Raw genomic sequence first — 27,753 nt, 5'->3', positions numbered from 1 at the left:
CACTCATGTAGCCTCAATATTTATGACCATTTAAGGTTCTGGTCAGTGGTAACCCTCCAGGATGTGGATAGTTTGAGACTTAGTGATGTTATTGCAGTTCAATTTCAAAAGGAAATGGTTAGACTCTAAATGTAATATGGTCATTGTTTGGCACTTAATTGGTGGAAACTCTTAACTTCCCTCAACAAGGTAGGCTTTCCTTTAATGCATTCACCATATCGGAAATAAATGCATATTGTACTCAGTCCATCTCCTGATCATTGCACTGATTGAGAACTTTTCTGCCTTGTAAATATAGGTCAAATTGTTTCCAGTTGCATAAAACTGTCCAGAAATGAAACAATGTCTAATTTACAGTTGGTTTACTTCCTATGAGACCTTGAGAAATAGGAACAGGCTAAGCAATTCGGCCCCTTTAGTATGGTTCACCATCCAATAGGATCATGGCTGATCTGATATTCCTCATGCCCACTTTCCTGCCTTTTCCCCATAACCCTTGATTCCCCGACTGATCAAGAATCTATCCATTTCAAAGTTCAACAGACACAAGGACTCTGCCTCCACAGGTCTCTGTGGCAAGGAGTTCCAAAATGCCTCAACCCTCAGAGGAGAAATTCCTCTTCATCTTATTTTTAAATTAGCGCTCCTTTATTTTGAGATATGTTCTCCGGTCCTAGATTCTCCCATGAGGGGAAACATCATCTTCACATTTACCCTGTTAAGTCCCTGAAGAATCCTTTCTGTTTCAATGAATTCACTTCTCATTCATTTAGACTCCTGTGAGTAGAGTCCCAACCTTGTTTAGCTTGTGCTCACAAAGCAATCTTTCTATCCCAGGGATCATCCTCGTGGATCTTCTCTGAACAAATATACAAGGACTTGTATACTTAATGGTAAGGTTCGAGGGAGTGTTGCTGAACAAAGAGACCTTGGAGTGCAGGTTCATAGCTCCTTGGAAGGGGAGTCGCAGGTGATTGGATAGTGAAGATGATGTTTGGTATGCTTTCCTTTATTGGTCAGAGTATTGAGTACAGGAGTTGGGAGGTCATGTTGCGGCTGTACCGGACATTAGTTCGGCCACTGTTGGAAGATTGCGTGCAATTCTAGTCTCCTTCCTATCAGAAAGATGTTGTGAAACTTGAACGGGTTCAGAAAAGATTTACAAGGATGTTGCCAGGGTTGGAGGATTTGAGCTATAGGGAGAGGCTGAACAGGCTGGGGCTGTTTTCCCTGGAGTGTCAGAAGCTGAGGGGTGACCTTAGAGAGGTTTATAAAATCATGGATATGGTAAATAGACAAAGTCTCTTCCTTGGGTTTGGGGAGTCCAGAACTAGAGGGTATACGTTTAGGGTGAGAGGGGAAAGATATAAAGAGACCCAAGGGGCAACTTTTTCACGCAGAGGGTGGTACGTGTATGGAATGAGCTGCCAGAGGAAGTGGTGGAGGCTGGTACAATTACAACATTTAAAAGGCATCTGGATGGGTATATGAATAGGAAGGGTTTGGAGGGATATGGGCCGGGCGCTAGCAGGTGGGACTAGATTGGGTTGGGATATCTGGTTGGCATGGACGGGATCAAAGGGTCTGTTTCCATCTCTATGACTGTCTTTGACTACCTCCAATGAAATGATATCTTTCCTTAAATAAGGGGACCAAAACTGTTCACAGATGCTGTCTCACCAGGGCCTAATACAGGGGTGTAAGATTTCCCTACTCTTATACTCCACCTCCCTTAAAATAAGGGCCAACATTCCATCAGCCTTCCTGATTGGCTGCTGCACCAGCGTGCTAGTTTTGTGTGTTTCCTGAACAAGTATACCAAGTTCCTTTGTGTTTCAGCTTTCTGCAGTTTTTCTCCCTTTAAATAATATTCTGCTCTTTTGATCTCCCTTCACATTTTCCCACATTATACTCCATTTGCCAAGTTTTTGCCCACTGACTTAACTTTTAGATACTTCTCTGTATAATGTTTGTATCCCATTGGCAGTAAACAGATTAATGAAAAAAACAATCTACTTCTTTAAGCTTAACCTGAATTTTTTTGGTTTTGTCTGAGACTTTTGGTTAAACTTCTAATTTTGCTTCAGTCTCTCCCACCTTCCACTCTATTACAGATCTTTCTGAACAATTCCATTTTCCCTGAATTTTGCTACATAGTACGCACTTGACCTGTCACGGTGGTGATGGTCCTGTTAGATTCTATGACAACAGCTAGATGTGAGTAATATGGAACTGTAAGATTTAACAGACATTTAATACATTGGTATATTGCAGTCACAGGAACTTCCATGTCTGGGCTAAGACTAAACTATTCAATTATAAATAGTATCATGTTTTCACCAATGTGACATGTTAAGTGATTCCAATTAATATGGAATCTGAGACCTTTATAATCTCAGGTCACAGGTTGTGATACGGTGATGCTAGAACTGAGTCTGCCTTTTAAAGTGTATTGCATACTAGCTGTGAGATCTTCACAAAAACTGTTAACTCCTAACGTTTTACAGTTCTGATGAATGAAAATTGATTTGCCTGTGTAAACAAGATGGAGGCAGAGGCATTAAAATCCAGTGGAGTGTAGCAAGGAATTTTACTAATGCTGGGTGAGAGAGCAGACAATTTGATTCCACAAAGGCTTTTCTCCCAGGATTGGCCCTTTGCAGTGTGGGGAGGATGTTAGCTAAAAGAAAGATGACTCCTAAAGGCAGCCTGGAGTTGGATGGAAATGTGTTTCCCCCCTATGAGCAAGGAAGGTTTCTCTCACAGCTCTAGCACTTTCCTGCGAGAGGAATTCCCTCAATCAGCAGCAATTTGTGTGAAAAGGTTGTCCCTTAGGTCCTTTTTATATCTTTCCTTTCTCACTTTAAACCCATGGCCTCTAGTTTTGAACTCCCCTACCCTGGAAAAAGACCGTGGAGATTCACTCTGTCCATGCCCCTCATAATTTTGTAAATCTTTATAAGATCACCACTCAATAAAGGAAAGCATACCAAACACTGTCTTCACTATCTTATCTACCTGTGACTTCACTTTCAAGGAGCTATGAATCTGCACTCCAAGGTCCCTTTGTTCAGCAACACTCCCAAGGACCTTACCATTAAGTGTATAAGTCCTGCTAGGATTTTCTTTCCCAAAATGCAGCACCTTGCATTAATCTAAATTTAACTCCATCTGCCACTTCTCAGCTCATTGGTTCTTCTAATCAAGATCCCGTTGTAATCTGAATTAACCTTCTTTGCTATTCCACTACACCTCCAATTTTGGTGTCATCTGCAAACTTACTAATGATACTTCATAATGATACTAACATATATATAAATGACGGAATGTAGTGGACCCAGCACTGATTCTTGTGGCATTCCACTGGTCACAGGGCTCCAGTCTGAAAAACAACCCTCCACCGCCACCCTCTGTCTTCTACCTTTGAGCCAGTTCTGTATCCAAATGGCTGGTTCTTCCTGTATTCATGAGATCTAACCTTGCTAATCAGTCTCCCATGAATGCCTTACTGAAGTCCATATCGATCACGTCCACTGTTCCACCCTCATCAATCCTCTTTGTTACTTCTTCAAAAACTCAATGAAGTTTGTGAGACATGATCTCCCATGCACAAAGCCATGCTGACTGTCCCTAACCAGTCCTTGTCTTTCCAAATATATGTAAATTCTGTCCATCAGGATCCCTTCAATAATTTGCCCACCAGTCAGGCTGGTGTCAGGCTCACCAGTCTATAGTTCCCTCGTTTTTCCTTACTACCTTTCTTAAATAGTCACCATCTATTTGCCCACAGTCTATATCTTCCATGTCCTTCTCCACAGTAAACACTGATGCAAAATATTCGTTTAGTATCTCCCCTACCTCCTATAGTTCCACACATAGACTGTCTTGTTGATCTTTGAGGGGTCCTATTCTCTCCCTAGTTACCCTTTTGTCCCTAATTTATTTATAAAATCCCTTTGGATTCTCCTTAACCCTATTTGCCAAAGCTATCTCATGTTCCATTTGTGTCCTCCTGATTTCCCTCTTAAGTACACTACTACTGCCTTTATAATCTTTTAAGGATTCACCTGATCTCTGCTGTCTATTCGTGACGTGTTTCTTTCTTTTTCTTGATGAAAACCTCAAATTCTGTCGTTATTCAGCATACCCTATACCTACCAGCCTTTCCTTTCACACTAATAGGAACATACAGTCTCTAGACTCACGATATTACACTTTTGAAGGCTTCCCATTTTCCAGCTGTCCCTTTCCCTGCAAACATCCGCCCCCCCACCGCCCCCCCCCCCCATCACCGTTTGAAAGTTCTTGCCTAATACCATCAAAATTGGCCTTTCTCCAATTTAGAGCTTGACATTTTAGATCGGTCTACCCTTTTGGCTGTGGTAGTGGCAAGGGAAATGTCACCATATGAAAAATCCTGCTCATTAACCGCGTTCCTCTGTCCACATACTGTCACTTAGTTGTAAAGCCTGGAAACAGACCCTTCGGTCTAACCCTTCCATGCTGACCAGTTATCCTAAATTAATATAGTCTCATTTGCCATAGGTTGGCCCATATCCTTCTCAACCCTTTATATTCATGTACCCATTCAGATGCCTTTTAAACGTTGTAATTTCCATCATTTCCTCTGGTAGCTTGTTCCATACGTACACCACCTTCTGTGTGAAAAGTTGCCCCTTAGGCCCCTTTTAAATCTTTCATCTCTCGCCCTAAACCAAACCCTGTAGTTTTGGACTGCACAACACTGGGGAAAAGACCTTGACTATTCACCTTATACATGCCCCTCATCATTTATAAACCTCCATAATGTCACCCCTAAGCCCCAACACTACAGGGACAATAGCTGTAGCCTATTTAACCTCTCCCTCTAGCTTAAACCCTCCTACCCTGGCAATATCCTGAGTATTGCTGAGTATTTCTAGCATTTTTTAAATTTTTATCCCCATAATTAAATATGTAATAACTGATTTTAAACCTTGCCTTAATGTATTAACTCGGAACTTGTCCATTTCCCTCTTCCCTTTTTTAAATAATTTTGAGTTTTATTGAAATGATTCAGGTTTTCATGTTCCGATAACATGGAAACATTAAAAAGATAATGCAGTACACACATCAAATATAATAAGCAAATTTACAGAGGCGTTCTGGTGTAAAATTTGCAGGATGCATAGAATCAGATCAACATAAGATAATTTTGCAACTGTAATAAGAACATTATTGCTATAATAAAACTGAGGCAATAAAACTCACCGCACCAGTTTAAGTTTCATAATCAAAATTTCAGTGAATGTCTAGAAGTTTCTGTGTCTGCCACAACGTGTTTTGTCTCAATCCCATTTCTCCGTCTTTCTACTGATCCAAAGAGATTCTCCAAGTAAGGGCAAAAGAGTAACTAGGGAGAGAATAGGGACCCTTAACTACCAATGAGACCATCTATGTATGGAACCACAGGAGATGGGTGAGATCGTTTACAAATATTTTGTGTCTGTGTTGACTGTGGAGAAAGACATGGAAGCTTGATGTCTTGAAAAGAGGCAACATTACAGAAGAGGAAGTGCTGGAGGCCTTATATCGTACAAAGGTAGATAAATCCCCAGGACCTGATCAAGTGTATCCCAGGATATTTCGGGAAGCTAGGGAAGAAATTACAGGGCCCCAACAGAGATATTTGTTTCATTGAGGTGAAGTGTCAGAAGACAAGAGAGTGGCTAATGTTGTGCCATTTTTTAAAAAAGGCTGCAAGGAAAAGCCAAGGAACTGCAGTCCAGTGAGCCTGTCATCAGTGGTGGTTAACTTATTGGGAGGAATTCTGAGAGATGGATCTTTATGCATTTGGAAAGGCAAGGACTGCTTAGGGATAGTCAGCATCGCTCTGTGCATGGGAAATCAATTCTCACAAAAAGGACAGAGTTTTTTGAAGAGGTGACAAAGAAGATAAGATGAATGCAGAGTGGTAGATGTTGTTCACATGGACTTTAGCAAAGCTTTTGACAAGGATCCGCATGGTAGATTGATTAGCAAGGTTAGATCACGTGGGATCCAGGGAGAGATAGCCAACTGGATAGAAAATTCGCTTGATGGAGACAGATGATCATGGTATTATTGTTCAGACTGGAGGCCTGTAACCAGCGGTGTGCTGCAAGGGTTGGTTTTAGGTCCACAGTTGTTGGTTATTTATAAAAACAATTTGGATGAGAATATAAAAGGCATGGTTAGTAAATTTGTGGGTGACACCAAAATTGATGGTATAGTACACAGTGAAGAAGGTTATCCAGGAGTACAACAGGGCCTTGATTAACTGGGTTAGTGGGCAGATGGAGGTTAATTTAAATAAATGTGAAGAGTTGTATTTTGGTGAGACATGCCAGGGCAGGATCTACAAAGTGAATGGTATGGCCCTGGCAAATATTATTGAATAGAGAGATCTAGGGATTATGGTATGTACTTCCTTGAAAGTGACATCACAGGTGGTGAAGAGGATGTTTGGCATACTTGCCATCATTACTCAGCGCATCAAGTTGGGATGTTATGTTACGGCTGTACAAAACATTGGTAAGACCACATTAGGAGTACTGCTAAGGTTAGAGCAGCCAACTAGAAGCCAATTTGAAGGATCAAGCCTCGGAGAAATGGGCTTAGCTTTTACCATAGAGGCATAGAGTCATATAGCGCAGAAGCAGACCTTTTTACCCAATTCATCCATGCCAATGAGGTTTCCTAAACTGAACTAGACCCATTAGCCTGAATGTTCGCCAACGTTTGAGAAGATTTGCAGCTCAGGTTGAGGTTCTGGATGTACGTTTGCTTGCTGAGCTGGGAGGTTCATTTCCAGACCTTTTGTCACCCATATAGGTAACATCTTCAGTGGGCCTCAAGTGAAGCAGTGATTCCTGCTTTCTATTTATATGTTGGGTTTCTTTGGGTTGGTGACGTTTAGAAATGAACCTCCCAGCTCAGCGAGCAAACCTCCATCCTGTTCCCCAAGTGCCTCTAAACCTTTTCTATCCATATATTGTCCAAACATCTTCTAAATATTGTAATGTTGTATTTATACTTGCCTCTACTACTTCCTCTGGCAGCTCATTCCAAATGCACACCACCCTCTGTATGAAAAAAATTGCTAATCAGGTCCTTTTTCAACCTTTCCCCTCTCAACTTCTAGTTTTGGACCTCCCTACACTGGGAAAAAGACCTTGACTATTCACCTTATCCATGCTCCTTCATATTTTATAAACCCCTATAGGGTCACCCCTCAACCTCCTATTCTCCAGGGAAAAAGGCTTCGGCCTACCCAGACTCTCCTTATAACTCAAACCTCCAGCCTCAGTAAGCATCCTCGTAAATCTACTTCACACCCTTTCAAGTTTAATAACATTCTTCCTATAGCAGGGCGACCAAAATTGTATGCAGTAATCCAAATGTGACCTTACCAATGTCTTGTACAGCTGTAACATGACATCCCAACTTCTGTACCAATGATGTGACCGACAAAAGCAAGCCAAATGCCTTCTTCACAATCCTGTCTACCTGTGATGCCACTTTCAAGAAACTATGTACCTACACCCCTAGATCTCTCTGTTCAACAACATTCCCCAGGGCCTACAATTAACTGGTAAGTCCTGCCCTGGAATACTTTCCTGCAATATTCAGCTGCTGTAATAATCCTTCTGGCCCTTGATTCACTCAACTTCTGTCATCTTTTTCTGCTGTATGTCTTCCAGACTATTCCCTCTGCTCCTTTCACATCAGTTCCTCATTTCCTCTTAACCACCTCTGACAGTCCTCTTTCAAGCATGATACTATTGCCCTCAATAACTCCTTATGCTCTTTCTCCTGCTTTTCTATCTCCATGCCTGTTTCCTTTCTGTATTACATGACTTACGTTGTGGCCTACCTACAAGATGAATGATGATTTGTTATCACTTGTACTCTACAATGAACAACACAGTAAAATACAGTGAACAGCTTCAATTGTTGCCAAAATTGGCACCGTTTGAATATTTTAAAAATGAGCACATAAAGCTGAAAGAAAGCCCATCTTTGTTCCAGAGCCCTGAGTCGGCCAACCAATGGAACCATGAGGCCAGCCTCCACCTGTGCTGGATCTACCAATATTGGAGTTGCTGCTCTTCGGGAGCTGTTCCTTTGTTGCTGAGGCTGCTGATCTGACTCCTGTACTGGTCTCACATTCATCCTGCAACCAGGACTGCTGCCACCACTTCACCAATAAACAGGAGATCCCCAGCTTCGGGCCTACCACAACCAGGAGTTGCCACACCACCACACCATTAACAAGGAATCCCCACTCTGGGCCTCCCACAACCAGGAGTCCTTGGCTCTGTTACCACTGCCTCGACAATATCTGGAGTCCCCACTCCTGGCCTACAGTAACCAGGAGGTCCCTGGCTCCTCCGCCAGGCCAGGCTGCCGCCTTACCAAGTGTCCCACTCTCCTCCACGATGTCACCTTCTTCACCGCCACCTACAGGAAGAAGATGAAGAAAAAGAAAAAGAAGACAAAAAGGATAAGGAAGCAGCCACCTGCAGCAGCCAGGCCCAGGAATCTGAACACTGCCTACCTTGTCGGTGCTATCATCTTGGAATCTGAATAGAGGGAACTGCAGAAACCAAATAAGTCTAAACTAAGATAGGATGAGAAGAATCTACAAGCGTGTGTAAATGTTCAGTATTACTGTTGGACTCCAGGAATGATTTATTTGGACAGAGGGTAACCAGCAGGTAGAATCAATCTGCCGCAAGAGTGGTTAAAGTTAAAACTCACACTACACTAGGTTACAGTCCAACAGGTTTATTTGAAAGTACAAGAATTCAGAGCGCTGCTTCCACTAGCTACCTGACAAAAAAGCAGTGCTCCAAAAACTTGTACTTTTAAATAATCCTGTTGGACTATAACCTGGTGTGCTGTGATTTTTAACTTTGCCCACCTGAGTCCAACACCTGCACCTCCACATCATAGAAGAGTGGTTGAGGAGATTTGTTTAGTAAACAACTCAGTGTTGTCATAGACAATTGGGTGAGGGTGAGATTAAATGAGCCAAACGTCACATCAATTTGAACTAACTTTCTGCTGTTGGGGTAGAACAGCACATTTCTAAAAAAAACATATCTTATGTTCTTGGCTGTCACTAGATGGCCAGTAATAGACCTCAGGAATGTCAAACACCCCTGCTAATTCCCCGGGCACACACATTTTAGAACAAAATATTTCAACACAATATGTAGACTGAACCAAACTTGTAAACCTCATACTCCAGCTGGAGGAGCTGAACAGGTTAAGGAAAAAAAATGGGGTGATGTTTTTACTCAGTTTTCACCAGGCTGCTATTATGACTCTTTTGCACTTTGTCTTCAGACATCAAGTGGAGGTGCCATCCTCCAAGGTAGACTTCGGGATACGCAACAACGCAGTCACTGAACAGGGATTGATAGCCAAGTTCAGTACCTATGAGGATGGTCTCAACCAGGACCTTGGGTTCATGTCACACTATAGGTGACCCCACAACACTGTGCACACACACACACACACACACTCTCTTACATACTCACACTCACGCAAACTCTCTCTCGTACACACACATATACAGCCCCCACACTCACTCCTGCACATACACCCTCTCACAGGCTTGTACTCTGTCACACTCATGCACACACGCTACCAAGCATGCACACGTGCAAACACACACTGTCTCACGTGCACTCACACGCACACACTCATTCTCTCTCTCATGCACCACACACACACACACACACACACAGATACATACAAGTCTATGGGGGAATTTGTATTTGCAGGTACATTCTGTTTTGCTCAAAAAGTGCACATTCTGAAGGCAGTCATTGCAAGCAGGCAGTCCACAAAATATTCTATAAATTCCTACTTTGGAAATAAAACCAGTCTGACTCAAGGTTGGGACACAGACAGACTCTAACCTCATACCTTTAATGCATTGTCTGAGCTGAGATGTCACCTTTTTTAATAAAACCTTCAGTTATCTGAGGAATGGACTTGAAAAAAGTTCTGGGATTTACATATTAATGAACTGAAATCTGCAATCCATTTTAAAAGATGAAAAACTTAACAGCAATCTAGGTTTGTTTCAGTTGCATGACACTGTGATGTTTTGCTATAAATTCTGTGTCTTCTAATCCTGCTCCACCACTACCTGATGAAGGAGCTGTGCTCTGAAAGCTAGTACTTCCAAATAAACCTGTTAGACTATAACCTGGTGTTGTGTGATTTTTAACTTCATACATCAATGCATCAAGTTGGTTGAGAGCAGTATGCAATGTGTATTAGTCAGCCTGTATGCTGTTGTGATAGTGTTAGGGAATCGTAAAGGACACACAAATTAGCTAGTCAGTCATTTCCCCATTGCACACACACATACAAACATTCCCACCATAACTGTCCCCAAAATATAGCCAGAACTCTCCTCCCCTTTTTCTTGCCTCTTTGTGAGGTGGCATGAGAAGACATCAATTTTGAATTTAAATAGAACTTGGAGCAAAAAGCACTTTAAAAGTACTGGGCAATTGGATAGACAATAGGTTACCTGAAGACTGGGCAGTCCAATATATAGCCAGACAAATAACCACCCTAGCTCCCTCAGTCATGTAGACTATCGAAAAGTAATATCAAAAATCCTATAATGCTAAAAATTGTGCTTTATGTACTTTTGGTTTTATATGCCCTCTGCATTTTTTCATCTCTGAATATCTACTGATGGAGACAAAAGAAGAGATCATAAGACTAGAAGAATTAGGAACACAAGTAGGCTTATGACAAGATGGTCAAGGACAGAAATTGTGAGGCTTCATTGTTAATAGGGAGCCTTACAATATGGGTATGAAGTACAGAACTGGCGGTATAACTGGCCTTATCTCTGAGTGGCTTAGTGCCCAGTCAGACTGCACAGTGACAGGAGTCACTGATTATCTGCCCTTCAGTGCCTCAATGTGAATATCTGTGACTTAAAAACACTGTCTACATTGCTCAACTTTCACTTGTGATTTATGACAAAATAATGTAGACTAAAAATTGTTTTATCCCAAAGATCTAGCAAATTACCAAAATAGGTCCGAAAAGTATTTTGAATACCTCGTAGACTGATCCATTTAATTTGTTCCATGTTCTGTCTCACTACTTCTATGAAATAAACGTGAATCTATATATTACTTTTAACCTGCTAAATGGTTGGGCATGTGGTATTTCTGCTTAACTCTCGGACTTAACTACATAGAACATTGGGAATACCCAAAGTGATCTTCAGTGCAATGTACTGGTAATTTGGAGTAATTGTTAATCCAGTGGCAAGTTGGCTTCATCTTGGTACATCTAAAAGTTGGAGGAGGATCAATACTTTATTTTAACACAAGTTAATGCTTAAGGAGAAAATGCAAACCCCAAAGATGCCACCACCTTCACAGTGCAATGTTTGCTGCTGTGCATTTCCCCTTTGCATAACCTTGAAACACTCCCTCGTTTTTCTTTTCTCAGGTCCTCTCAGGAAATATAATCCTTGAGGCCACATAGGTAGGCAGGCAACCTATTAGGTCCCTTCCAACATTAGTGGAACACCTGCAGAACGAATTAGGGAGAATACTTTGTCAGATATTCCTTACCTTTTGCAGAGTACTACCAAATGCCTTGTCTAAGAGACAAGACCTTGTACTATCATCCCAGTATTCTGTAGCATTTCATATACAGTAATGCTGGAGTGTCGATGGTGTGCTACAGTTTTTCTCTTCACAAGTCATAACGACCTTCATCCTTTATGTTGTGTCTAAAAGCTAAAGTCTTTTCCCTCACTCTGACATCTGTTTTATGCTGTCATTCTTTAAGATCCTCAGTTCATTTAATACCCCCTCAACTTTCAAACCTAAGTTCAATCCAGCCCATGTCAAAATACCGAAAGTCTTCTCCCTCTCCCATTCTCCTGTCTCTGGTAAGTGTGCAAATGAGTTTTTGATTAAATATGCTAACCCAGGTTCACCTGGTTGCAACAAATGAAACCATTTCTAATAGTCATGTTGTGAGATCTTGAGGAGTGCTGTAGCCATGCAAGTGCTGTCTTTTAGTTCAATAACTTGCTTTAATGTGGCATTACGAAGGCTTCATGGCCCAATGATTTAATGATGAAATGTTTTATAAGGAGTTAATTTGAAACTTCAATGTCTTGTGATCATATCTGCTATAGTTCTGTGTTTGCTCACACAAACTTGTCACTCTTACCACCATAGCTGCAAAACTGCACATAGATTTTGCTTATTTGAAGATATGTTACAGAATTCCTCATCAGTCAGATTTCTTACAGAAAAACACAGCTGCACAATCTAATCTATAAGCTAGATTCTACACTGGCCATTAGACACATGTTTTACATCCTGGTTACTTGCTCATTTGCATGTTCCCTCCTAAAGTGATATCACAACTTAGTGACTTCCAACCACCCCAGGCCGCTCTATGCCAGTTAGCCTGGTTCAGTCAGTGGCATAATGGGAACACTTGCGCATCTGACTAGCAATTCATCGTCACCTGTTAATCACAAAGTGATGCAGTGTTTCTCTTGATAATTCTTCACCAGACTTCGGGTGCAATGTCTTTGAAAGAACTGTCTCAGTTTTATTTTTCAATTCAGAGGAACCCAGTGGTGTATAAACTGTGCACATTCCATAAACACTGAGCTACTATTGAACAAACAACATTTTATATGAGCTGACCTTTGCACTCAGCCTCATATAATATCTCAGAAGAAAAGATTTAGGATGGCATTTTAATATACCTCGCAGATGCACTTCCGGTACTCTTCAAAGTTAATGACCTGAGAGAAGGACAATTGGAGTGTTTTAACAACACAGCGGGGAAATGAAGCGATTGTTAAGTTTCTGTTTGTGGATCATAGTTGCAGTCCCTGAGTATTTAGTCTTGAGCTCCAATTCTAAATGCACCAAAGATTTGTTTACAGTTAATGTGATCCTACTGAACGATTCACACTCTCCTTGGACCTTGCGTAACATTCGTCCAGCTATAAAAGATGAAATTCAACACATTCAAAACAGATTTAACAAGAAAGGTAAGACACAGGTTTTGCTTTGTCTTTACCATGTTCGGATCCCCATTTTGCAAAAATAATGTAGGGGTGCTGGAGAAAATGGAAGAAAAGATTCCCAAGGAGGACATCAGAACTAGGGCATTGTAACTATTAGCAAAGACTAAACAGGCTGGGGTTGTTTCCTCAGAATAGAAAAAAACTGAACAGCGACCCGACAAAGGTCTTTCAAATTGCGAAAGAGCATGAATAATAAAAGGATGGTTCCTCTTTTGGGGAGACTAAAACTTGGGGTCAGAAGCATTAACTAGTTTCTAATAAGGCCAACAATGAATTCAGAAGAAAAGTCTTTAGAATGTGAGATGTGTTATCACACAGAGCAGTTAAGGCAACTACTGTTGAAGAAGGAAAATGGAATACTGATAAGGGAGAAATGAATAAGATAATATGATGGAGGGATGTTTGTATTCAATGGGATTATACTTTGTCAGATTGGGTGTTGTAGTGGGTTTGTACACTCTCCTTTCCCTTCAAATCTGCTTTTAAAGCAGCCATTCTTAATGAAAAGAAGATAAATGTAATGAAGGCATGGAATCCCAACAGTGCGGAAGCAGACCATTTAGCCCATCGAGTCCACACCAACCCTCTTAAGAACGTCCCACCCAGACAATCTCATTCCTGTAACTCTGCATTTCCCATAGCTAATCCACTGAGCCTGCACATCCCTCGACACCACGGGCAATTTAGCCACCTAGCTTGCACATCTTTGCACTGTGGGAGGAAACCAGAGCACCCAGAGGAAACCCACACAGACATGGGAAGAACATGCAAACTTACACAGTCACCCGAGACTGGAATCAAACCCAGGAGCCTGGAGCTGTTGAGGCAGTAGTGCTATAGTGTTGGCCAATTGTGCCCTGCTTTGTTGTTTGTTTGTGGGCAACATGGAGGTCTTCTGGGACAAGCAACGAGTTGAACTGGCCAAGAATCCATTCTAGTCTCTATGTTGAGTTGTCCTGATGGCTTGACAAAATTTGGTAAGATCGCAATTCGTGGTGGGTTGGGTAGTAAACAAAATATTTAAAATCAATGATGAGTGTCAATTGAGAACTTGCTGCTACCTAGTGAGAATTTCACCATCACACTACTGGAGATGTGGTGAGATAATCTTGACATTAAGATGTGCAGTGCCAAACATCTCACCCAAATCTACCAGTCATCTCACCATAGCCCACCTCGCAGAGCTTGGTAAGATTTTGCCCTCTAATCTTTTCAAAATGTTTCACCACTAAACTGATTGTTGAGTTCTTGCTCTACATTTTGTGATGACTTAATGCCCTCCATTATGTTGTTTTAAGATCTCTTCCCTCATAGACTCTAATGTACCAAACTGTGGTCACAAACTATTAGATCATCTGTGAGTGTTAAATCCTGCTCGTGTACATATTACCTTTTCAGAACTTGATCTGTCGGACAATGTCTGGACCAACCTTCTGGACAAAGATCTTTGTGCTTTCCTTGTCTGCTTTCTGAGCTGCATGCATTTCTCTTAGCTTCATCTCTCTAGCCTCTCACTGGTTGTTCCAGTGGTAAATATTTCTGCCTCGACACTGAAGATTAAATTTTCTTTCTCAGCCTAACCCACAATTGTCCTTGGTAGAGCATCAAAGCAAGGTATAACCAGTGCCTTACCTTTCACTCTTAAAAAGGTTTGGGAATTCAGAACAGAATTCTTTTTCAAATTACTTCCTTGGCTCTTTATGCAGAATATCATGAGTAGCTGTGTTGAACTGTGCTGCCTGACCTGCTGTGCTGTTCCAGCAATAAAGTTTCAACTTTGATCTCCAGCATCTGCAGACCTCACTTTCTCCTTGAACTGTTAATGCCTTGTACTGGGTTCTTAGCTTCGAGAGAACTCAGTAGTAAACTTGCTCTGTTACTCTAAGTTCTCTGGGCATGGCTGTCTCTGCAGCACTGTGTAGCTGTTCTTAATATGGAATAAGAGTCACATTCTCTCTTACAATGTAAGTTCTATTTACACGAAGATATTAATACAGTTCGATAGTACAGTATTTCTCGAAATGCTTCAGCAGCCATCCTCTCTGCTGCTCTGATATCAGGGTCATCTGACCATAACATAATTGTCACTAGTGTGTCCATTTTCCAAAGCCCATAATGGCTTCAGTCAGATGACTAATAAAATGATGGGCAACTTTAACAGCAGCTGTAAAGTGAGGGTATGGGAAGATGAAAAGCTATTCAGGAGGAAGCTTATGATCTAGACTGCCTGCCAATCATGCACCCATTGATTTGAAGAGCTATTAATTTCAATTTGAAGTTACTGCTTTGTCATTCAGTCATATATATAGATTACCTGACAAGAAGAGACAAATCAAATCACAAATCCTTTTGGCATGTTTTAACTGCCATGGTATTGTACCCTCAGTCCAGGGATTTAGTCAAAACAAAATGGCAGGAATTTCCCTTTCAGTGCCAAAGTCACAGTGAAAGATCATAAAGTCAGCAGAAAATCTATACAAAGGTTTCCAACAAAATAAACACGCAAACAACTACATGTTCTACCAACGAGCTGCCCCTCTATACTAATTGTTAGATTTATGGAGAATTTTCTCCGTGAGGCCTCACGAGTTCCCCATTGCATTTTACCAAACTTACTTATCCTTATGGCACCCCCTCATCTGACTTGAGCCCCATTCTACCATTTGCCATAACCAGAACAACTTGCCACTGCTTGGATATCCTAGAATGGGGCAGCATCCCTGATGCTGGCATCATCTTTAAAGGCCATTATTAGTCTGCGGCTGCCCAGCACATTTCCTGACATCTTCCCTGGACATGGGAGACAAGGCAAAATTTGCACCTTTTGCAGAAGAGACTCCTGATGCACAGGGTGTTGCAGAGACAGGGCATCTTCTTCCCCCAGGACTAGCAGAAGAACTCATGATACCAAACCATACCAGCCTGGTCCAAGGTTGCCACCCAGGTCAGTGCAGTCTCAGCGATCTGGAGGAAGATACATAAACATAGGAAGAATCTCCGCTCCACCAGTAAGTGACAGCATATTCTCTCAAACACCTCACAGTCACTCTGTCTCTGATATCACACCCACCTCCCACAAAGGGTCATAATATACCACTCTCAATATTGTCTGTCAACATGTTCTTCAACTGAACGCTATTAAACTTGCATGTTTTCTGTATTGCCTAAAGACTTGGTCAGGACGCTTCCACACCTACACTCACAGTAACAACTGTGCCAACCACTTTCATCTCCCTTAATACCTTCCTCTCTCCTATTCCAGGAGGAACACAGACCACAATAATGGTCAAGATGGTTGGTAGCTTGTCTAATATTCACTCCTCATCCCTTACAAGGAGAGGATCTGGATTCTCACTATGCTTAGGGACGACTAACTTTGCCCCAACTGACTACGTCCAGGCCTCTGGCCTGGAATCAGATGCTGTCTTTAACTTACTATGGCTGAATCCCCAACCAAAGGCTGTCTCTATTGACAACCATGACAAGCTTCCTGGTTTGTGTCTCGCAAGCCTCATACCTCTTCTGGCTGTCCAATTATATCAAAGTATGACTTTCTAATTAAAAAGACCATTGCAGGGGTGTCAAAGAATCACCAAGACTTGGGGCTTGATGGTAGACAAGGGCAATGCTTGCTAACCCACTTCTTTTGGGATGAGGTCTGTTACCAGAGGCTGCAGATGTTAGCAGTGACCTGCCATGGTAGCCTATGCAGTCCCACTTACGAGTAATGACACATGTAAGTTTGCAGACTGCGCTAACGTTGGTGACATAGTCATAGAGTCATAGAGTGATAGAGATGTACAGCATGGAAACAGACCCTTCGGTCCAATCCGTCCACGCCGACCAGATATCCCAACCCAATCTAGTCCCACCTGCCAGCACCCGGCCCACATCCCTCCAAACCCTTCCTATTCAGATATCCATCGAAATGCCTCTTAAATGTTGCAATTGTATCAGCCTCCACCACTTCCTCTGGCAGCTCATTCCATACACGCACCACCCTCTGCATGAAAGAGTTGCCCCTTAGGTCTTTTATATCTTTCCCCTCTCACCCTAAACCTATGCCCTCTAGTGCTGGACTCCCCAACCCCAGGGAAAAGACTTTGACTATTTACCCTATCCATGCCCCTCATAATTTTGTAAACCTCTCTAAAGGTCACTCCTCAGCCTCCGACGCTCCAGGAAAAACAGCCCCAGCCTGTTCAGCCTCTCCCTGTAGCTCAAATCCTCCAACCCTGACAACATCCTTGTAAATCTTTTCTGAACCCTTTCAAGTTTCACAACATCTTTCTGATAGGAAGGAGACCAGAATTGCATGCAATATTCCAACAGTGGTCTAACCAATGTCCTGTACAGCCACAACATGACCTCCCAACTCTGTACTCAATACTCTGACCAATAAAGGAAAGCATACCAAAAGCCTTCTTCACTATCCTATCTACCTGCGACTCCACTTTCAAGGAGCTATGAACCTGCACTCCAAGGTCTCTTTGTTCAGCAACACTCCCTAGGACCTTACTATTAAGTGCATAAGTCCTGCTAAGATTTGCTTTCCCAAAATGCAGCACCTCCCATTTATCTGAATCAAACTCCATCTGCCACTTCTCAGTTCATTGGCCCATCTGGTCCAGATCCTGTTGTAATCTGAGGTGACCCTCTTTGCTGTCCCCTACACCTCCAATTTTGGTGTTATAAATTAGTAGACAGTGAGGAAGATTTTCTCAGATTATAAAGGGATCTTGATCAAATGGAACAATGGGCTGAAAAATGGCAGAAGGTGAAATGCAAGACATTGCATTTTGGTACAACAAACAAGAGTAGAGTTTATACGATTAATGACAGAGCCTTGGGTAGTGTTGTAGAACAGAGAGGAATAGGGGTGCAAGTACATAATTCTTTGAAGTTTGCATCACATATAAACAGGGTGCTTTAAAATGGTATTTGGTACACATGCGTTTGTTGCTAAGTCCTTTCAGTGCAGGAGTTGGGAATTCATGTTGAGGCTGTACAGGATATTGGTGAGGCCTCTTCTGGAATACTGTGTCCAATTATGGTCATGAAGTTACTATTAAGTTGGAGAGGTTTCAAAAGAAATTTACCAGGAATTTGTCAGGTATGGAATGTTTGAGTTATAAAGAAAGGCTGGATAGGCTGGGACTTTTTTTTCACTGGAGCATAGGAAGTTGAGAGGTGACCTTATAGAAGTTTATAAAATCATGGGGGTATGGAGAGAGTTGGTGGTATGTGTCCTTTCCCTAGGATGGGAGATTTCAAGACAAGGGGACATATTTTTAAGGTGAGAGGACAGAGGTTTAAAAAAACGTGAGTATAAATTTTTTACACAGAGGCCGGTTCGCGTCTGGAATGAACTTCCTGAGGAAGTGATGGATGTGGGTACAGTTACTACATTTAACAGATGTTTAGGAAAGGTTTGGACAAATATGGGTCAGGAGCAGGCAGATGGGACGAGTTTACTTTGGGATTATGTTTGGCATGGACTGGCTGGACCGAAGGATCTGTTTCCATGCTGTATGACTCCATGACTCAATGACTGTATGTGGAGAGACCTAGTCCTATTCCCATATAATTTGTATTGTGGATCTCAAAACCTTAAGGTTGATTAAAAGCTAAGGGGCAATGGCCTAGTGGTATTATTGCTAGACTATTAATCCAGAAACTCAGCTAATGTTCTGGGGACCTGGCTTCAGATCCCACCATGGCAGATGATGGAGTTTGAAAAAATAAAAAACATGGAAATAAAGGTCTAATTATGACCACAAAATCATTGTTAATTGTTAGGAAAATCTCATCTGGTTCACTAATGTCCTTTAGGGAAGGAAACTGCCATCCTTACCTGATCGGATCTACTTGTGACTCCAGAATAATTGCCCTCCAGGAAATTAGGAATAGGTCAATAAAACTAATCAGAGACATCCACGTCCCATGAGTGAATAAAAGAAAGGTTTCATGCAAAAATTACTATGAAGGTCCACTGAGGCTCTGAATACGTGAATGTGAATTGCCCTGAGATGCAGCTTAGTCTAGTCCATGAATTGGGTGTATGTTCCTCAGCTCAAAGTGTCCTTACTGGACCATTACAAAGATATTTACCATTTAGTCTGATGCTTAGCACTGAAGTGCAGAAGCATACTGTAAGTGGATCAGAGATATGCCATGACAGCTCTTAGAGGCTAGCATATCAGATGGCAATGTCCATATGGAGATGTGGGGTCAATAAGACCAGTGCCTGTGTGCTTGCTGTGAGATGTTGGTGCCTGGTATCTAACATGGAGCTCCTTTGGAGCAATTGGCAAGCTGAAGTCACCAGGTACTGCCTCTAACTTCCATGTTGAGAATTCTCAACATATAGTTTGCCGGTGATGGCTAGTATGATAGAAAACTGCATATTAATGGGCAAGATCAGCAGTTAATATTAATTAAAAAAAACAACAATCTCCCTGAATAGAAAGCTCACCAGACACCCAGTAAGAATCTCACCTTGACACCTGGAACCTCTTCAGAAGAGCTATGCCACACTCAAAATGTTAACTCTGTTTCTCTCTCCACAGATGCTGCTCGACATGCTGAGTTTCTCCAACATTATGTATTATTTATCTTTGAGAGGCTGCTGTTCAAATCTTTCAAAATGTGACAGTTATTTGCCAACAGCTTGATCAACACTTTACCCATTTTTGAGAAGATTTGTAGCTCAGGTTGAGGTTCAAGTTGTAAGTTTGCTCGCTGAGCTGGAAGGTTTGTTTTCAGACGTTTCTTCACCATGCTAGGCAACATTATCAGTGAGCCTCCGGTGAAGCGCTGGTGTTATGTCCTGCTTTCTATTTATGTGTCTTGCTCTCTTAAGGTGGGTGATATCATTTGCGGCTCTTTTTCTCAGAGGTTGGTAAATTGGGTCCAAATCGATGTGTTTATTGATGGAATTCCAGTTTGAATGCCAGCCCTCTGGGAATTTCTCTGTGTGTCTCTGTTTAGCCTGTCCATGGATGGATGCGTTGGCCCAGTTGAATTGGTGTCCTTCTTCATCTGTATGTAAGGATACTAGTGATAGTGGGTCATGTCTTTTGGTGGCTAGTTGGTGTTTGTGTATCCTGGTGGCTAGTTTTCTGCCTGTTTGTCCAATGCAGTGTTTGTTATAGTCCTTACATGGTATTTTGTAAATGACATTCATTTTGCTGGTTATTTGTATAGGGTCCTTTAGGTTTGTCAGCCGCTGTTTCAGTGTGTTGGTAGGTTTGTAGGCTACCACGATGCCAAGGGGTCGGAGTAGTCTGGTAGTCATTTCAGAGATGTCTTTGATGTATGGTAATGCGGTTAGAGTGTCTGGGTGTGATGTGTCTGCTTGTTTGGGTGTTGGTCTGCTTCCCCCATGACACCTAGGTCTTGTTGCACCTCACTTTTTCCTAAACTGCCACCATTCAGATAATAATCTACTTCCCTGTTTTTGAGACCAAAGTGGACAACCTCACATTTATCCACATTATACTGCATTTGCCAAGTATTTGCCCATCATGGTCTGTCCAAGTCACCCTGTAGCCTCTTAGCATCTTCCTCACAGCACACACTGCCACCCAGTTTAGTGTCATCTGCAAATTTGAGATGTTGCATTCAACCCATTTGTCCAGATTGTTAATGTATATTGTGAACAGCTGGGGTCCAAGCACTGAACTCTGTGGCACCCCATTTGTCAATACCTGCCATTCTGAAAAGGACCAGTTTATTCCTGTCTGCCAACCGGTTCTCGAGCCATGTCAATACGTTACCTCTGATCCCATCAGCTTTAATTTTCCTTACTAATCTCTTTTGTGGGACCTTGTCAAAAGCCTTTTGAAAGTCATGATACACAATATCTACTTATTCATCCTTGTCCACTCTGTTGGTCACATTCTCAAAACATTCAAGAAGATTTGTCAAGGATGATTTCCATTTAGTGAATCCATGCTGACTAGGATCGATTCTGTCAGCACTTTCCAAATCAGTTATTGCATCCTTAATAATTGACTCCAGCATTTTCCCCACCACCGATGTCCGGCTAACTGGCCTATAATTCCCTATTTTCTCTCCCTCCTTTTTTAAAGTGTATGGTTACATTAGGTACCCTCCAGTACATTGGAACTCTTCCAGAAGCTACAGAATGCTGGAAAATAATCACCAATGCATCTGCTATTTCTAGGGCCACTTTTTTCAAGATTCTGGGATGCAGAGCATCAGGCTTTGGGGACTTATTGGGTTTTCATCTCAATACCATTTCCAAGGAGAAAGTGAAGACTGCAGATGCTGGAGATCAGAGTCGAAAGGTGTGGTGCTGGATAAGCACAGCTGGTCAGGCAGCATCCAAGAAGCAGGAGAGTCGATGTTTCGAGCATAAGCTCTTCATCAGGATGAGGAGCTTATGCTCAAAACGTGGACTCTCCTGCTCCTCGGATGCTGCCTGACCAGCTGTGCTTATCCAGCACCACACATTTCGACAATACCATTTCCTGACTAAAAAGGATTTTCTTCAGTTCCTCCTTTATGCTTGACCATCTCTCCCCTAGTATTTCCTGAAAGTTATTTGTGTCCTCCTCAGTGAAGACAAATCCAAAGTATTTGTTCAACTGCTGTGTCACCTCTTAGCATTCACCTGATTCTAACTGCAAGGGACCTATGGTTGGCTTCACCAGTCGTTTTGTTTTCACATGTCTATAGGAACTTTTGCAGTCAGTTTTTATGTTTTTTACAAGCTTACTTTCATATTCAATTTTTCCTCTACAAATTGTCCTTTGTCCTCCCCTGCAGAATTTAAAATTTCTCCCAGTCCTCATGGCTTGCTGCTTTTTCTGGTCAATTTATATGCCTCCTCTCTGCCTTTTACCCTATCCCTGATTTCCTTTATATGTCATGGTTGAGCCACTTTCCCTGTTTTATTCTTATGCCAAATAAGGATGTACAATTGTTGAATTAGTTTGCTCTGGGAAAGAAAAATAATTGAGCAAGCAAATTAGAGGCTTAGGTTCCTGACTGAAGAACATTCCCATTATCCCAGCAGGGACTGGGTAAGAAGGTAATGGCCGGAGAAGAAGAGTCAGGAGAGCTGCATAATGTGAGTGTGATAGAAAGAGGGGGATAGAGCAGAAAGGAAATGAATAGAATAGGCAACGATTGAATGGACGGACATCCAGTAGTTGTATGATCTGTGGCTCTCATTGTCTGAATTGCCCAAGAAAAATATTGTTTGGAACGGAGAAGTTTCCAACTGAAAAGAGCAGTGAGTTTGGAGGAAATATTAACAAGTGTATTTATGTTTCAGGCTTTAACGTGACATTGGATGCTACGTTTAATGGCTTTGACACATCATTGTATGAATCCAAAGGCTGCCACAGTAGCACCTGTGAAGGTTTGGAGAATCTGAAAAAGTTATATGTGAGTACGCTGTAAATCAAATTCTTGTGAATTTTGAGCTACAAATATGTTGCTGTATCCCAATTTTGTTTTCAATAAGGTGCAACACATCAGTGGCATTGCCAAATAATGGCAATTGATAACTCATTACACCTTCCAATCCAAACTCCCAAAGAATACCTTGTCATGCTGAAATTGCAATTCATCTGTTGGTGGTGATGGCCTAGTGATATAATTGCTAGACTATTATTCTAGAGATCCAGGTAATGTTCTGGGCACCTGGGTTGGAACCCCACCATAGAGGAATTTGAATTCAATAATAATAAGGAATTAAGGGTCTACTGATGACCATGAAACCATGGTTGATTGTTAGAAAAACCCATATAGTTCACTAATGTTCTTCAGGAAATTATAGTGCCATCTTTACCCGGTCTGGCCTATGTGGACTCCAGAACCACAGCAATGTGTGGTTGACTCTTAATTGCCCATTCATGTTCTTTCTATGTTAATTTTTTGTGGAGTCTATTTTTATCAACTTCACCCATACCAAGTCTCACTCATGCTTATGCTCACCTGCTTAGTCACTGGCATTCGATACCAATGATGACCCTACATGAACTCACCCTTCCCAATCTCTGAAACCTCCTCCAACTCCACAACCCTCTGAGATCTCCAAACCCATCAAATTTTAACATCATCATCTTCTATTTTAATTAGACCATAACACCATAAGACATAGGAGCAGAATTAGGTCATTTAGCTCATTGAGTGCACTCCATCATTCAATCATAGCTGGTAAGTTTCTCAATCCCATTCTTCCCTTAACCCTTAATCCCCTTGATACTCAAGAACCTATCAATCTCAGTTTTAATGACCTGGCCTCCACAGCTTTCTGTGGCAGAGAATTCCACTCTCTGGCTGAAGAAGTTTCTCCTTATCTCCGTTCTAAAAGGTCTTCCCTTTACTCTAAGACTGTGCCCTCAGGTCCTGGTCTCTCCTGCCAATGGAAACATCTTCCCAACATCCGCTCTGTCCAGGCCACTCAGTATTCTGTGTGTTTCAATTAGATTCCCCCCCCTTCCTCCACCCATCGTTCTAAGTTCCATTGAGTAGAGAGCCAAAGTCCTCAAGCGTTTGTTATATGTTAAGATTTTCATTCCTGGGACCATTCTTGTGAACCTCCTCAGAACACGGTCCAGGGCCAGTACATCCTTCCCAAAATTGTGCACAATGCTCCAAATATGATCTGACCAAAGCCTTATAGATCATCAGAAGTACACTCTTGCTTTTAGATTCAAGGGCTCTCAAAATAAATTGCATTAGCCTTCCTAACTACTGACCTAACTTGCAAGTTTATCTTGAGAGAATCCTGGACTAGAACTCACATGTCTCCTTGTACTTCAAACTTCTGAATTTTCTCCCCATTTAGAAAATAGTCCATGCCTCTATTCCTTAATACCAAAGTGCATGACCTCACACTTTCCCACATTGTTCACCATCTACCACTTCTTTGCCCACTCTCCTAACCTGTCCAAATCCTTCTGCAGCCTCCCCATGTCCTCAATGCTACCTGTCTCTCTACCTATCTTTGTATCGTCTGCAAACTTAGCCAGAATATCCTAAGTTCCTTCATCTGGATTGTTAATGTATAAAGTGAAAAGTTATGGTCCCAACACTGAGCCTTGCGGAACATCACTTGTCACTGGCTAACACACTGAGAAGGACACTTTTACCTCCACTCTCTCCTTTCTGCCAGACAGTCAAGCTTCTATCTATGCTAACACCTTGCCTCTGACACCATGAGCCCTTATCTTACTCAGTAACCTTCTCTACAGCACCTTGTCAAAGGCCTTAGTCATAGTCATAGAGATGTACAGCATGGAAACAGACCCTTCGGTCCAACCTGTCCATGCCGACGAGATACCCCAACCCAATCTAGTCCCACCTGCCAGCACCTGGCCATATCCCTCCAAACCCTTCCTAATCATATACCCATCCAAATGCCTCTTAAATGTTGCAATTGTACCAGCCTTCACCACATCCTCTGGCAGTTCATTCCATACACGTACTACCCTCTGCGTGAAAAAGTTGCCCCTTAGGTCTCTTTTATATCTTTCCCCTCTCACCCTAAACCTATGCCTCTTGAAGTCCAGGTAAATAACATCCATTGGCTGTCCTTGATAAGTTATGCCATCATCGGTGAGATTCCTTTCAGTTGTCCAGGCCCAAAACTTTGCAGTTACCTCCCTGAACTTCCCTTCTATTTTTCATCTCTTTCCTCCTGTCAGACATGTCTTAACACTTGCCTCTTTTTTCTCAAGCTTTTGGTCGTCTGACCTGATATCTCTTTATCTGGTTTGAAATCATTTTCTTTTGTTATAATTGTTACAAAGTTATGTAAAGCACTCATGAAGTGGAAGGCAGAAAACCAAAATTTCTTTGTAAAAATGATAGGGGGAGGTAGAGGGTTTTTCTAAGGTTGGAGATTTAAACCAGGAAATGTCTGCAAGCAGCAACAGATGTACAGACAGCTCTAAAATTGAAACATACATCAATTGGCTGTATAGGAGAAAGTGAGGACTGCAAATGCGGGTGATCAGAGTCGAGAGTGTGGTGCTGGAAAAGCACAGCAGGTCTGGCAGCAGCCAAGGAACAGGAGATTCGACATCTTGGGCATAAGCCCTTCATCAGACAACCATTCCTGCATCACACTTTGGACTCAATTGGCTGTATGATTGGAAACCTTCGGCTTTTTTTTGATGTTTTGGCAACTAGTTTGAAATTAGCCAGTTAATTTAAGCCAAGCACTTAGAAACTGAAATCCAACTGAATCTAAATTGGATGGGTTTTAAACCTTGGACCAATGCTGTTGTAAGTATATTGTTATGTCATCATGGGTATAAAAAAGGGAGCATTTGGACAGAGAAGAGAGAGCCAACTGCCATCTGAAAAAAACATCTCGCTCTCAGAAATCTCCACGCTCTCTAAAAAAAGCACCATTTATTCATAAAGGTACACAGCACTCTTAGATAATATTCCTAACACCAGAATTCGATAGAGAGAGGCATTCAGAACAGAATAATTCCCAGAGAAAGCATCCCGAACAGAAGGATCAGCGGAAGGAAGGCTTTTTATGACTGAAGCAGAACATTCTAGAAGATGCTTTCTGTGTGGACTTTGAGAATTTAGGTTTTAATTTAGTTTTCTTAATATTTGGGTTTTATTGGAACAGTACTGTAGTAGAATGTTGTTTAGTTAGGGAATCGTTAGTAGTTAGGGGGGAATTGTTCAGTTTGTTAGTAATTCTGTTAACTTGTTCATTAATTATTACTTGTGCTTACAAGGTATAAATATCAAGGATTTCTTTCAGTTAACAGATTACAAGGCAAGGCGAGCTTCCCTCAATGTTTCAGATTTTTAATTATTAGACGGGAACCTCTACTCCTGCTGTAACAGTTTGGGTTAATTATCAGAGGGGTTCAACCTTTCCTTCACAAAAATAATGTTCCTGTGAAGTACCTCAGACTGTTTTATGATATTAAGGTGCTTTACAAATACAAGTTGTTATTACTCCTCTTATGGAAGGAAAGTAACTTTCATCTGTTATAGGCTGAGGATTTTATCTAAGTGACCATCTGTCATGTGAAGGTCTTGACATTGAGAACTCTCAGATTTGATGCTGCTTTTATTAGGAGTTATTATGATACCAGCTGCATTGTTCCTTGAGGTGCAAAGATATTTCAGACCCTTACAGTCAGGGTTGGTAGTGAGGGACCAAGGCGTTGGCATCATTCTTTTCACTGCAGCAGGGCTATCCATTCACATGTGGCACCGTCATCCTTAAGACCATAATTAGAAATGAATTAGAATTAGCTTTATTGTCACATGTACTCACATGAGTACAGTGCAAAGTTTACAAGTCGAGACTTATGGCGCCATCTTAGGTATTGAGGTACCTTGGTACAAATGATTAATTACAAATTCTTATGAAAAAAGGAAAAAAAAAAGAAGTAAGAAGTCCAGCAATAAATTAGAAAAATACAGAAATATGTCCTTCCAATCCAGGCCCCACCGGGCTTCACCTCAAGGCCAGGAGTTGAATCCCCACTGAATCCAGAAGTTTAGGTCCATGCTGAGGCCGGAACTCCGAGTTCACACTGAGGCTGGGAGTCCGAGTCCAAGCTGAGGCCGGGAGTTTGAGCCCCACGCTGAGGCTAGGAGTCTGAGTCCACGCTGAGGCTGGGAGTTTGAGCGCCATGCTGAGGCTGGGAGTTAGAGATCACACTGAGGCTGGGAGTCCAAGTCCAAGCTGAAGCTGGAAGTCTGAGTCCACGCTGAGGCTGGGAGTTTGAGCCCCACGCTGAGGCCGGGAGTTTGGGCCCCACGCTGAGGCGAGGAGTCTGAGTCCACGCTGAGGCCGGGAGTTTGAGCCCACACTGAGGCCAGGAGTCTAAGCCCCACGCTGAGGCCGGGAGTTTGAGTCCCACACTGAGGCCGGGAGTTTGAGTCCCACACTGAGGCCGGGAGTTTGAGTCCCACACTGAGGCCGGGAGTTTGAGATCACACTGAGGCTGGGAGTCCAAGTCCAAGCTGAAGCTGGAAGTCTGAGTCCACACTGAGGCGAGGCCGGGAGTTTGAGTCCACACTGAGGCCGGGAGTTTGAGTCCACACTGAGGCTGGGAGTTTGAGCCCCCGCTGAGGCCGGGGGTTTGAGCCCCCGCTGAGGCCGGGAGTTTGAGCCCACGCTGAGGCCGGGCGTTTGAGTCTGTGAGAAACAAAGCCCACTCACATCAATAATTTCAGTCCGAGACCATATATCTGAAACAGCAGCGTCGTTTTATTTGTACACCTGCAGGTGGGTGCCTTGTCTAATTGCCAGGTACGGCAATTAGAAATGCACAGTATACCCCAAAAAACCCTTGCAATTTATACAGTTTTTTCCCATATGTTTTCCTTATTCCATTGTTTGTTCCCTGCTTCGCTTACGTCACTCATTTCCTTAAGACTTATCCCACAACTTCTGTTTATCCTGTCTTGTCCGTGACAAACTCTTATCTCTGACTCCCATAAGGGTGTTTGACGTCAGTCTATTGTAGATTATTGATTAGGCATATCTTTTCTTCTATCAGCATCTATTTCCATCCAGAGGCCACTTTGACCTCTTTAATTAGGGTTTGTTCCTGTGTCTCTGTGCAAGCGGGGAAAACAGATGTTTTCCTGTTTGCCCA

General features: G+C 42.2%; 1 protein-coding gene across 2 annotated transcripts in view; it reads left to right on the top strand.

Moving 5' to 3' along the window:
* Positions 1-27,753, top strand: part of LOC122542318 (heat-stable enterotoxin receptor-like) — a 186,771-nt gene that overhangs the window by 20,967 nt on the left and 138,051 nt on the right. The window contains exons 1-2 of one of the 2 annotated variants that reach the window (XM_043679962.1): positions 12,857-13,093; positions 22,434-22,546. In XM_043679962.1, the coding sequence (XP_043535897.1) occupies positions 12,886-13,093; positions 22,434-22,546 (321 nt within the window). In that variant the 5' untranslated portion in view covers positions 12,857-12,885. Of the gene's footprint in view, positions 1-12,856; positions 13,094-22,433; positions 22,547-27,753 lie in introns of those variants that run through there. The other variant, XM_043679963.1, reaches the window with a different exon arrangement.

This window comes from Chiloscyllium plagiosum, chromosome 39 (genome assembly GCF_004010195.1).
Source record: "Chiloscyllium plagiosum isolate BGI_BamShark_2017 chromosome 39, ASM401019v2, whole genome shotgun sequence".
Lineage (NCBI taxonomy): Eukaryota > Metazoa > Chordata > Chondrichthyes > Orectolobiformes > Hemiscylliidae > Chiloscyllium > Chiloscyllium plagiosum.
Note: the sequence above shows the minus strand (reverse complement) of the source record. Positions and strands in the feature narration are given on the sequence as shown.